At 41.7% G+C, this 16,606-nt stretch overlaps 1 protein-coding gene across 5 annotated transcripts in view; it reads left to right on the top strand.

The window, feature by feature from the left end:
- srgap3 (SLIT-ROBO Rho GTPase activating protein 3) overlaps positions 1 to 16,606 on the top strand; it is a 256,795-nt gene that overhangs the window by 135,728 nt on the left and 104,461 nt on the right. For all 5 annotated transcript variants that reach the window (XM_062054132.1, XM_062054140.1, XM_062054149.1 and 2 more), the window contains exon 4: positions 6,941 to 7,003. In XM_062054132.1, the coding sequence (XP_061910116.1) occupies positions 6,941 to 7,003 (63 nt within the window). The remainder of the gene's footprint in view (positions 1 to 6,940; positions 7,004 to 16,606) is intronic.

The following is a 16,606-nucleotide window of genomic DNA, read 5'->3' on the forward strand; positions in this document are numbered from 1 at the left end:
AATGATTTGCAAATCCTTTTCAACCCATATTCAATTGAATGCACTACAAAAACAAGATATTTGATGTTCAAACTCATAAACTGTATTTTTTTTTTGCAAATAATAATTAACTTAGAATTTCATGGCTGCAACACGTGCCAAAGTAGTTGGGAAAGGGCGTGTTCACCACTGTGTTACATGGCCTTTCCTTTTAACAACACTCAGTAAACGTTTGGGAACTGAGGAGACACATTTTTTAAGCTTCTCAGGTGGAATTCTTTCTCATTCTTGCTTGATGTACAGCTTAAGTTGTTCAACAGTCCGGGGGTCTCCGTTGTGGTATTTTAGGCTTCATAATGCGCCACACATTTTCAATGGGAAACAGGTCTGGACTACAGGCAGACCGGTCTAGTCCACAGTTTCCAAAAACAATTTGAAATGTGGACTCGTCAGACCACAGAACACTTTTCCACTTTGTATCAGTCCATCTTAGATGAGCTCAGGCCCAGCGAAGCCGACGGCGTTTCTGGGTGTTGTTGATAAACAGTTTTCGCCTTGCATAGGAGAGTTTTAACTTGTACTTACAGATGTAGCGACCAACTGTAGTTACTTACAGTGGGTTTCTGAAGTGTTCCTGAGCCCATGTGGTGATATCCTTTACACACTGATGTCGCTTGTTGATGCAGTACAGCCTGAGGGATCGAAGGTCACGGGCTTAGCTGCTTACGTGCAGTGATTTCTCCAGATTCTCTGAACCCTTTGATGATATTACGGACCGTAGATGGTGAAATCCCTAAATTCCTTGCAATAGCTGGTTGAGAAAAAGTTTTTTCTTAAATTGTTCAACAATTTGCTCACGCATTTGTTGACAAAGTGGTGACCCTCGCCCCATCCTTGTTTGTGAATGACTGAGCATTTCATGGAATCTACTTTTATACCCAATCATGGCACCCACCTGTTCCCAATTTGCCTGTTCACCTATGGGATGTTCCAAATAAGTGTTTGATGAGTATTCCTCAACTTTATCAGTATTTATTGCCACCTTTCCCAACTTCTTTGTCACATGTTGCTGGCATCAAATTCTAAAGTAAATGATTATTTGCAAAAAAAATAAAAATGTTTATCAGTTTGAACATCAAATATGTTGTCTTTGTAGCATATTCAACTGAATATGGGTTGAAAATGATTTGCAAATCATTGTATTCCGTTTTTATTTACATCTAACACAATTTCCCAACTCATATGGAAACAGGGTTTGTAGTTAGCCCCTCAATGCTCACTGCCTCGTCCGGAACGGATGGTTTCAGCCACGTTTCTGTTAGAAATATGGCGCAGCAGTCTCTCATCTCGCGTCTTGCATTTAAATCCAGCTTCAGGTAGTCCAGTTTGTTCTCCAGGGAGCGGACATTTGAAAGCAGAATGGAAGGAAGCTGCGTTCTGTGAGGATTAGCCTTTAGCTTTGTTGTTAGCCCTGCTCGGCATCCCGGCTTCTGCTTCCGATCACACCGCTTACGTCTCTTCTGTTGACGGTCCCCGCTGGTACTTGACTCCGCTTCTTCACAGGCCGCTGGATGTAGCCGGCGTAGAATTCCCATGCTAGCGAGGAGGTCCAGCGTACACTTGTCTTTCAGTCCAAAACGGCCCGATCCATCCACATCCAAAATTGTCTGGCGGTCGTATGTGACCATGCAGTGTCCACGCTGGAAGCCAGCCATGAATTTCACATAATTTTCCTGGTATTTTTTTGCCAAAATGTTTAATTACTACCGTGAGCGTCTGCAAGCCGCAGCCCCTGCGGGCGCCGCCATCTTGAGACTGAGATATATATGTATGTATATATTTATTAAGTCAGCCACTAAGTGGTAGGCCACGTAAACTGACAGAGAGGGGTCAGCGGATGCTGAAGCGCATAGTGCAAAGATTTTCTGCAGAGTCAGTTGCTACCGAGCTCCAAACTTCATGTGACCTTCCAATTAGCCCACGTACAGAACGCAGAGAGCTTCATGGAATGAGTTTCCATGGTCAAGCAGCTGCATCTAAACCATACATCACCAAGTCCAATGCAAAGCGTGGGATGCAGTGGTGTAAAGCACGTTGCCACTGGACTCTAGAACAGTGGAGATGCCTTCTCTGGACTAATGAATCACGCTTTTCCATCTGGCAATCTGATGGGCCAGTCTGGGTTTGGAGGTTGCCAGGAGAACGCTACATTTCAGACTGCATTGTGCCGAGTGTGAAATTTGGTGGAGGAGGAATTATGGTGTGGGGTTGTTTTTTCACAAGTTGGCCTTGGCCTTAGTTCCAGTAAAAGGAACTTTGAATGCTCCAGGATACCAAAACAATTTGGACCATTCCATGAGATGGCACTTCAAGTTCATATGTGAGTAAGCAGGTGGCCAAATACCTTTGGCAATATCGTGTATATTACCTGCAAAGTGAAGTGTTACTGACTGTATCGCAAAACCTCAAAAAAAGAAGTGTATATAAATACTTTTTTTTTACTTGTGGCGGCTACACATACATGAATATGTTAAGTTAAAGTTAAAGTACCAATGATTGTCACACACACATTGTGTGTGTAAATTTGTCCTCTGCATTTGACCCATCCCCTTGTTCACCCCCTGGGAGGTGAGGGGAGCTGTGGGCAGCAGCGGTGCCGCGCCCGGGATATGTGGGAAACACTGCTGTACCGTTCAGCTTTACAGATGTCAAGTTATAGTGAGGCTATTAAGAGCCACCCACCGGTGCCTTTTTCTTAGATGAAGGCAAAAAATGTTGTGGTTTTAAAGATGGAGATTAATTAGGGTGAGTAGGGATAACTATAACTCATCTCTAAAAGCAATTAAACATAAACCTAATTGACTTGATGTAGATACTGTAAGTCATCAGAATATATACTGTAAATGAATATTAATTTCTGTACTCGTGATGCATTTTCTACGCCTTACGGCAAGGAGTGTTGCTGCAAAATGATGCACCGCAGCTCTTACCCTGTGTTGCATCACTGCCTGCTGGAACCTCTAAACCCCCCAGATCAAGCCTCTGCAGTACAGTACATGATTCAGTATGTCTCACTTCAGAGCTGCTGATACGCACAGCTGCCGTTCACCAGCTGCCCGAGCTCTTGAGGGACTTTGAAGCGTTTATCACATCTAGTTTGACTCTTTTTTAAGTGGGACTAAATGCCTGCGTCAGGTTCGCCAAAATAAATCCACACAACTTGATACAAGGCACATTAACCTTTTTGCTCTTTTTGGTCTTCCATGCATTTTTACAGTACTTATCAACAATTAACAATGCCCTCCGGATCATAAGTGGCTGCCTGAAACCCACCCCCGTGTTCTACCTGCCAGTCCTAGCAGGGATAGCGCCAGCCGGCCTACGGCGAGAGGCCGCTACCCTCGCCCTGGCAAGGAAAGCCCAGGAACACAGCTGGCACATCCTCCATGAAACCACCACCATGGCAACACCTCCAAGCAGACTCAAGTCCCGCCACCCATACAATCAGGCCGCACAAGAGATGCTTATTTCCATCCCGGAGGATCTGACAACCAAAGCCTGGCTGGCAGCGGAATGGAAGCAGGAGTGGGAGTCAGCAGGACAGACACGCCTACACCATTACATCCAGGATCCTGGAGGTGGCGTGGAGGGAGAAGATCTACCTCGCCGGCAATGGACCCTCCTGAACTGCCTTCGCACAGGGGTTGGTTGCTTCAAAGCGTCCATGAAGAAGTGGGGCCTAACAGACAGTGCAGCGTGTGAGTGCGGGGAGCCTGAGCAGACTGCCGACCACATCATCACCACCTGTCCCCGGCATAGACCACCTTCAGAGGAGGGCCTCTTCCAAGTGGGACCTGAGACGAGGGAGTGGCTACACGACACGAAGATGGACATATGAAGACGATACACGAAAGAAGAAAGAAGAACAATTAACAATTTGTGTATTAATGTGCCTCTACTCATCACATTTTTTCACTAAAGCTTTTGTATGGGGTCTTGTTGTAAAGGTTTACCTAATGGAGTTCATCTGACAATGCTAAGTTATTATGGTATGATTGATTTACTGTAATAAATCCAACTTGGGTTCCTTTAAAGCAGTTCTTCTCAATCATTTTCTTAGGCTCGCCTCCCCAGGAAGATGAAAACATTTTGCGCACCCCCACTCTCGGTCGCAACTATATACAATTGTTATAGTCACACCTCTGCATAACATTGCATCCTTATTAACATTAACGAAAACAAAAAATAAACAGGAACGGCTCCCGAAAAAGGACCCCGAAGCAGAAAGGGACACTAAGGAAAAAAACAATAATGTTTAACAACAAAAAATACATTCATGAGGAGTGAAAAGCAAACACAAAGTGCACTCAAACGGAATGGGAAACAAAAAAGGACACACTCAAAAGGAGTGGAGAATATGCTAGACAACACTAAGGCAAGAATGAGTGGAGCTAGTGGGAGACATGATCATAAGGGAGCCAAGCGATATAAATCGTCCTTGGAGCTGAGTGAACAACTGGCAATAACTGGCGATGCTGTGACAGTCTGCAGGGCTTAAAATAAACAAACTTGTAAATGCCTGCAATTGTGGAAGAGAGGCTCCGCCCAGGACTGACAAAAGCACTGCAAAAGAAAGCAGACAGGCGGCAGCAACACAGTGGAGACAAACACCACAATTATAGATCAACTTGCAATGAAAAATAACTTCATTAAGATTGTTTTTGGTGTGTAACATAAAATATTTTAAAATGCATCAATTTGCCTGGAAAAATAAATCAATAAATGATAATACATTTAATGAAAATGTTCAACCTCTTTAACCTGAAAAACAAAAATGAATAAAACAATTTGAGCTGATTTTTTTTTGGACTAGTCAGACCACAGAACACTTTTCCACTTTGCATCAGTCCATCTTAGGCCCCGTTTACACTAAGGTTATCTAGGGTAAATCACACCTAACCTTATTCGTGTCCACACACAACAATGCCACCGTTTAAGACCCCCGATCCCCTCCGTCCGTCTGCGCAACGCGACCTAGTACGCATGTGCGAAAAAAAGAAAAAAAAAGCATCCATCTGCTCTCCAGTAGATGACTTTACTTCACTGTGAAGTTATTTAAAAGAGTTTGCTGTGTTTTGTGTGCAAATTTTTGAATTAAAATGTATCTCCTTTGAACAATATCCAGTGTTGTGGTGTTTCAATTAACTAGAATCCAGTGTGTCTATTGTAGTGAATCACACAGGTCTGAGACATCATAAATTAATCAAGTCTTTATTGGACACGTAAACAATGTGATAAAGAACATTTTACAAGAATTACAACAATAATCGAGACAGAGAATACCCAAAGTATTGTTGTTGTGGGTTGACTCCGCCGTTGGGGTATTCTTTCATGAGATATGGCGTCAGGGGATAAGCTGGGTCACCCAAAAGAAAAACAGGGAGCGGATCTTCATCTTTCGGCAGTTGTTTGGGACATGAGGGGATGGTTCCATCTTTCAGCTGCGGGCTAATGGCGGAGTTAGCGAAGATGCGGGCATCATGCACCATGACTGGCCATTTCACAGTCACATTCTTAAAGCAATATTGTTAGTCACACACTGCCTGTATCACATCCATGGGAGGAAGGGACCAAGTTTTTAGGTAAATAGACTCACAGCTGACCCAGACATTTGAAAGTTCTCTTACCGTCTGAGATGTGTTGTATACGAAATAGCTACAATCGCCCGTTGCCTTCTCTTAAGGTATTGATTTGTGATTTCCGAAAGCGCCTGTACATGTACAAGAAGGAGAAACACGTGCATGTCTGGATGATCCGCCTCCATCTTTGTTATGAAGCTGCCTGTGGCGCCTTCTTTCTGACGTCACTTCCTGTGTGGGCGTGGTCTTTTTGGTGTCACTTCCTCTCCGAACTCACTTTATAAACGATCATTGAGTCCATACAAAGCTAAATGCCGGAGATTCAAGAATTACACGGCTGACTTACTAAAAATTTGTCCGAGGAGGGGGACCTTAAACGCTGGTTTAGTGTGGCTGAAACGGGGCTTAGGCTAAATAATTATTCGTTTAAGGGGTTAAACGACTTAGTGTAGACACGGCCTTAGATGAGCTCGGACCCAGAAAAGCCGGCGGCGTTTCTGGGTGTTGTTGATAAATGGCTTTGGCTTTGCATAGTAGAGTTTTAATGTAGCGACAAACTGTAGTTACTGACAGTGGTTTTCTGAAGTGTTCCTGAGCCCATGTGGTGATATCCTTTACACACTGATGTTGTTTTTTGATGCAGTACCGCCTGAGGGATCAAGGGTCACAGGCATTCGATGTTGGTTTTAGCCTTACTGCTTACGTGCAGTGATTTCTCCTGATTCTCTGAACCTTTTGATGATATTACAGACCGTAGATGGTGAAATCCCTAAATTCCTTGCAATAGCTGGTTGAGAAATGTTGTTCTTAAACAATTTGCTCACAAATTTGTTCACAAAGTGGTGACGCTCGCCCTATCCTTGTTTGTGAATGACTGAACATTTCACGGAAGTTGCTTTTATAACCAATCATGGCACCCACCTGTTCCCAATTAGCCTGTTCACCTGTGGGATGTTCCAAATAAGTGTTTGATGAGCATTCCTCAACTTTCTCAGTCTTTTTTGCCACTTGTGCCAGCTTTTTTGAAACATATTGCAGGCATCAAATTCCAATTGAGCTAATATTTGCAAAAAATAACAAAGTTTTCCAGTTTGAACGTTAAATATCTTGTTATTGTTATTCAATTAAATTTAAGTTGAAAAGGATCTGCACATCATTGTATTCTGTTTTTATTTACGATTTACACAAAGTGCCAACTTCAATAGTTTGGGGTAAATGAATGCCCGAGAAAGACTTCATAAGAGAAGATAGTGTACATTTCTCAATCTGTTTGTTGTTTTATGAAACGAGATCTGACAGTCAGTTGTGCTTTTGTCTTTCAGAGCAAGGACATCGGGATCCAGATGCACGAGGAGCTGGTGAAGGTGACCAATGAACTCTACACAGTGAGTACCACAGCTCTTATATGCTAATATTTTTTTTTTTTACAGTTTCTATTACTTTTATTGTAATAGAAATAAGAGCCCTGAAATCCTCATGTTCAAGACTGTAAGACATAAAAAAGTGGACATCATAAGGTGTTACTTTATTGTACGGCTGAGAGGCGAAGTGTTCATGTAAGAAATATGCTGTTGTGTGTTATTACTTGAAGGTGTCATTTATCAGAGTGTCATTTGGTTCCTATATGCAAAGTGCAGCTTGGTAGCTTGCAAGGCATAAATCGATTACCTAAGGAAATATTTTTTACGTGACAATGCACTTTGATTTTGGTCATTTGTATTCTGCTGTCTGTTTTTTTCATTTTTGTCATAATAGTACCGTGTTGACCTGATTATAAGATTGTATATTTTCTCCAGACTTATTATAGCTTATAGATTTCTGCATATTTACACATGAAAACTAAAAGGTTATGCCAAACGACTTCTCCCTTACAGAGTCAGAGCTCAATACAAATGATTATTTGCAAAAAAAAAAAAAAAGTTTATCAGTTTGAACATCAAATATGTTGTCTTTGTAGCATATTCAACTGAATATGGGTTGAAAATGATTTGCAAATCATTGTATTCCGTTTATATTTACATCTAACACAATTTCCCAACTCATATGGAAACGGGGTTTGTATATAGGCGGCGGTTTGTCATGGAGATGAAAGACGTTGGAGTGGCGAACTAGGCATTATTTGGTGGCTCACAGGAAACCTGAAGAGGGAAACAAATAAATGTTTACGAAGACTTCACAACATCCTGGGGGGTTTTAAAAAAAATGGAAAAGCTTTTAGGTTGTTTAAAGATGTCGCTCACATCTGGATGACACTTAGCAAGACGGAGGAGGAAGCACATGGTTACACTTAAAGGCCTACTGAAATTTTTTTTTTTTATTTAAACGGGAATAGCAGATCCATTCTATGTGTCATACGTGATCATTTCGCGATATTGCCATATTTTTGCTGAAAGGATTTAGTAGAGAAAATCGACGATAAAGTTCGCAACTTTTGCTCGCTGATAAAAAAAAGCCTTGCCTGTACCGGAAGTAGCGTGACGTCACAGGAGCTACGATTCCTCACAATTCCCCGTTGTTTACAATGGAGCGAGAGAGATTCGGACCGAGAAAGTGATGATTACCCCATTAATTTGAGCGAGGATGAAAGATTCGTAGATGAGGAACGTTACAGTGAATGACTTGAGAGGCAGCGATGGACGTATCCTTTTTCGCTCTGACCGTAACTTAGGTACAAGCTGGCTCATTGGATTCCACACTCTCCTTTTTCTATTGTAGATCACAGATTTGTATTTTAAACCACCTCGGATACTCTATCCTCTTGAAAATGAGAGTCGAGAACGCGAAATGGACATTCAGTGCCTTTTATCTCCACGACAATACATCGGCGAAATGCTTTAGCTAGGAGCTAGCGTGATAGCATCTTGCTTTAACTGCATATAGAAACAAAAGAAATAAACCCCTGACTGGAAGTATAGATAGAAAATCAACAATACTATTAAACCGTGGACATGTAAATACACGGTTAATGCTTTCCAGGCTGGCGAAGGTTAACAATGCTGTGCTAAGGACGCCATTGAAGCTAACTTAGCAACCGGACTGCACAGAGCTATGCTAAAAACATTAGCTCTCCACCTACGCCAGGCAGCCCTCATTTGCTCATCAACACCCGTGCTCACCTGCGTTCCAGCGATCGACAGAAGGACGAAGGACTTCACCCGATGCGTTTGGCGGCCCGGAGACGTAGGAAGTCAAGGTGAAGTCGGCGGCTAGCGCGGCTAGCGCGGCTAGCGCGACTAGCGCGGCTAGCGCTCCAACAAAGTCCTCCTGGTTGTGTTGCTGTAGTCCGCTGCTAATACACTGATCCCACCTACAACTGTCTTCTTTGCAGCCTTCATTGTTCATTAAAAAAATTGCAAAAGATGTCCAGAATACTGTGGAATTATGAAATGAAAACAGAGCTTTTTGTATAGGATTCTACGGGGTACCATAACTTCCGTTACTCGGACTTCGTCACGCGCATACGTCATCATACCGCGATGTTTCAGCCGGATATTTCCCGGGAATTTTAAAATGTCACTTTATAAGTTAATCCGGCCGTATTGGCATGTGTTGCAATGTTAAGATTTCATCATTGATATATAAATTATCAGACTGCATGGTCGGTAGTAGTGGCTTTCAGTAGGCCTTTAACAAGACGCAGGCTCCTTTTTTAAAGGTCCTCTATCATTACAAACCTGTTATATTGCTGCAGTGGTTTGGAAATGTGGTAATCAGTGGTGAGTAACTTGTTTTCCCAAGATGCCACGTTTGAAACAGAACATATTGTAGGGCGGAGCCAAGAGGCTGAACTAAATTATGCTCAACCTCCTGAGATGTTGAATTTGTTGTCCTCTGAAAGGAACAAGTCAGACACATTTCTAATGGAACATCATCCCTCAAGCATAACAACTGTGGTGCTGTGGAGAGGATGTCCTAGGCTTTCTAGGGATAGTCCTGTGCAGTGGACATTTGTTTTTTTAAGTAATTTCTTTATCTTCTCATTAAAACAGTAGAAACTAGAAAAAGCACTCAGAGAGCACAGGCCCTATCTCCCAATTGTAAAGAAGCCTTTTAAAATATCCTAAATCCAGACAGTAATCCGGATCACCCCCAAGATCGAATCACTTGTTCCTTATTCCATTTCTGACATTCAGGAAAATGCAGAGCAAATAAAATCCTGGCAGACAGTTCTCACCCTGGTCAGCAGATGTTTAACCTGGGAAGGACAAACTGAGTTAAAAACAGTTTTTACCTATGAGCTATTAGGATATTGACTCTCTCCCAATACCTTACACTGTTTTACCGTCCATACTGTTATTTATGTATTTGTTTTTAACATCCTATCTATTGTTTGTCCTCTATTTTAACTGCACTTAACACAGTAGCCGCCTGGTTAACCAAACAGTCCAGTTGCGATCGATTGACTGGTCTGAGATGACAATGACCTGGATGAATGACAAAATTCATAAACACAGTAGCCGCCTGTATTTTTGTCATGCTTGATGACAATAAAGAGTTCTATTACATTCATACCTAATTAATCAATGGAAGGATAACTGCGCTCTAATTGCTGGTTTGCAACTAACACTCCAATCGATAGTTGACAACCATGGTGTTAATTGCTAGCGAACAACTAGAGCACGGGTCGGCAACCCAAAACATTGAAAGGACCAAAAATACAAAAAACAAATCTGTCTGGATCCGCAAAAAATGAAAAGCCGTATATAAGTCTTATAATAAAGGCAACACATGACACACATTTGTATACTAGCTATATTAGCCTACTATCAAAATGACTATGTGTCGCAGGCTGAAGCACCTACTCAGTGGCCTAGGGGTTAGAGTGTCCGCCCTGAGATCGGTAGGTTGTGAGTTCAAACCCCGGCCGAGTCATACCAAAGACTATAAAAATGGGACCCATTACCTCCCTTGGCACTCAGCATCAAGGGTTGGAATTGGGGGTTAAATCACCAAAAATGATTCCAGGGGGTGAACAAAGGGATGGGTCAAATGCAGAGGACAATTTTCACCACATCTAGTGTGTGTAACAATCATTGGTACTTTAACTTTAACTTTAAATCTTCGTTGACAGAAATGTTGAAATGTAATATTTATTCTACACATTTTTACAACATTAGAAACCATTAGTAAATCAGAGGCTACTCAGAAGGTGAGATAACTCCTGGAAATGACTGGCTTTTAATGGCCAAAGGTATAGATGTGTGTGTCCAAGTTAAAGGAAACAACAGAATGTCTTCTTTTAATGGATTTATTACAATCTTTGGCAAGCTAGGTAATGTTTGCTGTGGTCTGGAACAATATGGAAACGTTTGCTGTAGTCTGGAACAACATTGCACACAAACAACTATCTGAAATGCAGCCACTATTACATATAATGTGTCATGAAACATGCAAAACAAAATTATATACAAAGAAGATAAAAGCAAAGGATATTAAATGAGCTCAAATATACCTACAAATGAGGCATGGTGATGCAATATGTACATACAGCTAGCCTAAATAGCATGTTAGCATGGATTAGGTTGCAGTCATGCACTAATCAAATATGCCTGATTAGTACTCCAACAAGTCAATACCATCAACAAAGCTCACCTTTGTGCATTCACACACAGTATAAGACATTTGGTGGACAAAAAAAGACAAAAAAGGAGTGGAAGATTTTACATGTAAACAAACTGTTGCATCACAGTCCACACTATGATGAGTTCAAGAACCGCTGAAATTAGTAGGACAAAAGGATGTTAACCAAATACTCTCATCGGGTATAGACATACTAAACAGTGGGCTTTCTAACAATTGGGAAGGTTCGTGTCATGTTTGTTCTCAAACAAAAAACATACTAAAACAAAAAAAATATTTTTCCTCCATCTTTTTCCACTTTCAATCCTTTTTTAAAAATGCTCAAGGGACCCACTAGGGTGGCACTAAAGAGCCGCATGCGGCTCAAGAGCCACGGGTTGCTGACCCACGAACTAGAGCATAATCACTAGCTATCTTAAATGCTAACATGAATATAATAATGTAATTATTTATTCAAGTTATATGTTCTTATGTAGTCACATTCAACTACATGACAGTGTGTTGGCTCAATATTCATGTGTATTTAAAAAAACATTTGTGGAAAAATTGTGTAGGGGACCTATAAAATCATGTATTCAAAAAAATCTACCAAAAATGTCTCGGCCCCCCTGCTGTACCTTTGCAGACACCCTGGGGGTCGTGTACCCCTTGTTGAAGACTTCTGCTTGACACAATACTACAATAATGTATGAAAACATAATAATCACAATAAAAATATGGACAAACGGATGAAAACTAGGATGGGATAGGATAGGATAAGTCTTTATTGTCATTGCACAAGTACAACAAAACTTTGTTTTCAGCACAAACCCGTTCAAAATTAGACAAACTAACAGTGTACAGGGTTACAGAACAGGAACGCTGATGGGTCGCCACAAGGCGCCCCGTAAAAGATGGGGAAAAAGGTAACACGCTGGGGAAGGATGAGTAAAAAAATAGAATTAAGACTGGGCTCCTAAGGGGGCCCAGTCTGGAGTGGGAAAAAACCTCCATAGCAAAGCACATATACATATTACAAAGTACATCTCCAGATATCTAGCAACAGAGGGAAGGGAGTGATTGGTCATGGTGGTAGGCCGCAGCTTTCAGGCGCTGACCATCCATTCATCACCCCTATGGGATTTGCGTCGAGGGCGTTGTATTGGGGGGGTGGGGTATGTATGTGTGTGGCGTATATTTTTTTGGATGCATGTGTGTGTGTAAGCCTGCAGTGTGTCTCTGTTCCGCGGCCTCTGTGTTGTGCAGCCGATAGTCCAAAGTCAACAACAACAGGTGTGTGTCTATGAGAGACAAGAAGGGAGTTTGTTGTGTCTTCGCTGCACTGTCCTTCGGGAGAGTCTCGAAGCCAGGGAAACAATCCAAGTTAGAATATTTTGTATATGAGTAAAAATAAAATTTGCTGTTTACTCTAAATTGTCTATGACTTGTCCTCAAACCTGCGGGGCAGACAGTCCGATGTGATCCAAAATCACAAGAGTGTCCACAGTTCTTCCTGCATCCTCCAATCATTTGTGGCAGCTTTGGGGTACTTTGGAGACTGCCAGCAACTTCCAATTTGTGGACAAACCAGAGCAACGCTTACTCCAATCAGCAGATGTCCTGTTGTCATAATTCCGAATAGGTAGATATCTTCACGTCCTCGACAGAAAAGGGTCGCCAGGCACGCGGCACTCCTTCTTCTCCCAAGAGTCCGTCGTGTGTCCAGCAACAACCGCTTCGTCACGACAAGCAGGTTCCCCAAACCCAAGATCTTGTCAATTTCGTTGAGGCCAGTTAAATAGTTCCAATGTTGATTTGGAGAGCAGTGCAAAAAGAGGCAACAAAAAAGTTAAGACAAGACAAAGAAGCAAGTAGGAGAGATAAGGGAGAGGGAAGGGGAGCGTCCACCCTCGATGAGTGCCAGAGAGAAAAGCTATGTCAACAAACTGACTTTTTGTGGGCTAACACATGTAATGTACAGTCAGTGATGTCTGTACATGCACACAAACTGTTATTTTCCAGCTTTGATTAACGTTACGAGGGACGCTCAGGAACAAGCTCAGGGCCACAAGTAGCCCATGGGCCGTACATTGTCTGGTTGAAATAATACTGCGTAAGGGAAGAAAACACAATGATGATACCTAAAGCACATTGAGGAGTGGGATTTGAATTATGACTTCCTGTATTGAGTTGAGAGATTCCATGTGTGGTGACATGTGTGTTGCTGCCATATCTTTGCTCTGATTGATCCACCAGGCCACCGTGAAAGAGCGAGGCAGCACTTGGAATGACTTTGGAAGATGACATCTCTCAGAGGCTAGTTTTGTTCGTTTTATCGCTGGCAGGCAACAAAGAAGCCACTGTAAATCTGACTGGACTCCTTTTAAACTGCCTTCTGACTACAGCAGAGGAGCAGTACACTATTGTATTATACTATTATACTACATATATTACACTATTGTATTATCAAGTCAACAACTTACATGGCATAAAAATATATAAGAAAAACTTTAATTACGAGAAAATGTTGTAATGCTATGAGAGTAAAGTAATAGTATGCCTAAAAAGTGTAGAACATTTGTTGAAAATTGGTTTTCTGATCAGTCACAATTTCAATCGTGATTAAAATGTAAATGTCAAATTTCCCACTCAAACCTAAATTCCAGTTGAGACCAGTAATGTTGCTGTCTCTCTCTAGAGTGCTGCCAAATATTTATCAGGTATACGTTCATGTTGGTCTGATTTCTACCAAAAAGCCGCTGAACAACCCATCAAGTTTCGGCCTATTATTACTAAACTATTGTTACTACTGTTATTATGATCTGGTAGCTCTGGCAGCTCGTCGGCAAAGATTATGCCTCCGAATTTAGTGTTGTAACGATACCAATATTTTGGTACCGGTATCGGTACTAAAATTATTTCGGAACTTTTCAGTATTTTTATGTACTTTTTAAAAAAAAGGGGACCACAAAAAAATTGCATTATTGGCTTTATATTAACAAAAAATCTTAGGGTACATTAAACACATGTTTATTATTGCAATTTAGTCCTTAAATAAAATAGTGAACATACAAGACAACTTTTGTTTTTGTAGTAAGTAAACAAACAAAGGCTCCTAATTAGTCTGCTGACGAATGCAGTAACTTTGTATCATTTATCATTCTATTATTGTGTCAACATTATTAAGGACAAGTGGTAGACAATTAATTATTAATCTACTTGTTCATTTACTGTTGATATCTGCTTTCTTTCTCTTTTAACATGTCCTGTCAACACTTCTGTTAAAATTTAATAATCACTTATTCTTCTGTTGTTTGATACTTTACATTAGTTTTGGATGATACCACAAATTTGGGTATCAATCCGATACCAGGTAGTTACAGGATCATACATTGGTCATATTCAAAGTTCTCATGTGTCCAGAGACATATTTCCTGAGTTTATAAACATAACATAAATAAAAAAAAAACGAATGAAGATTTTGTGATGTTAAAAAATATCGATGTAATCATAGTAGTATCGACTATATACGCTATTGTACGTGGTATCATTACAGTGGATGTTAGGTGTAGAGCCACCAATGGCGTTTGTTTATATTGTAGCGTCCCGGAAGAGTTGGTGCTGCAGTATCTACTAGATACGTGCCTGGACTTGATATCATTACAGTGGATGTTAGGTGTCGATCCACCCATGGCGTTTGTTTACATTTTGATGCTGGTGAGCTACGGTGTGTAGTGAAACATGTTTAGCTGTTCCTCGTCCTGCAGGGATGATACTTGTAAGAAATGTACTTTATTTGTCGCCATGGAGGTGAGGATTACTGATTTAGAAGTAGCTAAAACACTGCCGACGGCAGATGGACATTAGCCACTAGCTAGCTTGCCATGTCTTAAAGCACCTCTTCCTGAGGGCGTTTCAGTGTTATAGCTTCACCTTTATTGTTAGTTTTTAGGCCAACATGTGTCTGTTCTCCCTTTTCTGTCTACTCACTATGTCTGCTTGTAAGTACTCCGTGTTTGTGTGCCGCCGAACATACTCGTCTGCTCAGAAACCAGCAATGTCACGACGTGACTTCGACGCGGGTGCAGGGGAGTGCTGGACCGGTAGGTTTCCGAGACGGTATCGTACCGAAAATTATTCATTAGTATCGCGGTACTATAGTAATACCGGTATACCGTACAACCCTACTGCGATTACTGTTGAAGCCCGGACCACCATTTCTCCAACTACTCCATTTGTCCACCCAGACAGACAGCGCTCGTACCTCCCGCTTCTCAAGCATTGTCTCCTCCTGTGGGGATCAACATACAGCCTTCTAAGGGAGTGTGTGAGTACCTTCAGGCCCATGGACTTGAACTTTCAGGGACTTTGTCAACACCTGCTCCGTTTGTGACAGAGGAAAGGCCTCTCATCGCCCTCCAGCCGGTCTTTTCCATCCACTACCAATTCCGTCACGACCATGGTCCCACATCGCTTTGGATTTCATTACAGGCCTTCCTGTTTCCCGGGGCAACTCTGTCATACTCAAGGTGGTCAACCGATTTTCTAAGATGGCACACCCTATTCCCCTGTCCAAACTACCTACAAACCCCGTTTCCATATGAGTTGGGAAATTGTATTGGATGTAAATATAAACGGAATACAATGATTTGCAAATCCTTTCAACCCATATTCAATTGAATGCACTACAAAGACAAGATATTTGATGTTCAAACTCATAAACTTTTTTTTTTTTTGCAAATAATAATTAACTTAGAATTTCATGGCTGCAACACGTGCCAAAGTAGTTGGGAAAGGGCATGTTCACCACTGTGTTACATGGCCTTTCCTTTTAACAACACTCAGTAAACGTTTGGGAACTGAGGAGACACATTTTTTTAAGCTTCTCAGGTGGAATTCTTTCCCATTCTTGCTTGATGTACAGCTTAAGTTGTTCAACAGTCCGGGGGTCTCCGTTGTGGTATTTTAGGCTTCATAATGCGCCACACATTTTCAATGGGAGACAGTCTGGACTACAGGCAGGCCAGTCTAGTACCTGCACTCTTTTACTATGAAGCCACGTTGATGTAACACATGGCTTGGCATTGTCTTGCTGAAATAAGCAGGGCATCCATGGTAACGTTGCTTGGATGGCAACATATGTTGCTCCAAAACCTGTATGTACCTTTCAGCATTAATGGCGCCTTCACAGATGTGTAAGTTACCCATGTCTTGGGCACTAATACACCCCCATACCATCACAGATGCTGGCTTTTCAACTTGGCGCCTATAACAATCCGGATGGTTATTTTCTTCTTTGGTCCGGAGGACACGTTGTCCACAGTTTCCAAAAACAATTTGAAATGTGGACTCGTCAGACCACAGAACACTTTTCCACTTTGTATCAGCCCATCTTAGATGAGCTCAGGCCCAGCGAAGCCGACGGCGTT

This window comes from Entelurus aequoreus, linkage group LG01 (genome assembly GCF_033978785.1).
Source record: "Entelurus aequoreus isolate RoL-2023_Sb linkage group LG01, RoL_Eaeq_v1.1, whole genome shotgun sequence".
Taxonomy (NCBI): domain Eukaryota; kingdom Metazoa; phylum Chordata; class Actinopteri; order Syngnathiformes; family Syngnathidae; genus Entelurus; species Entelurus aequoreus.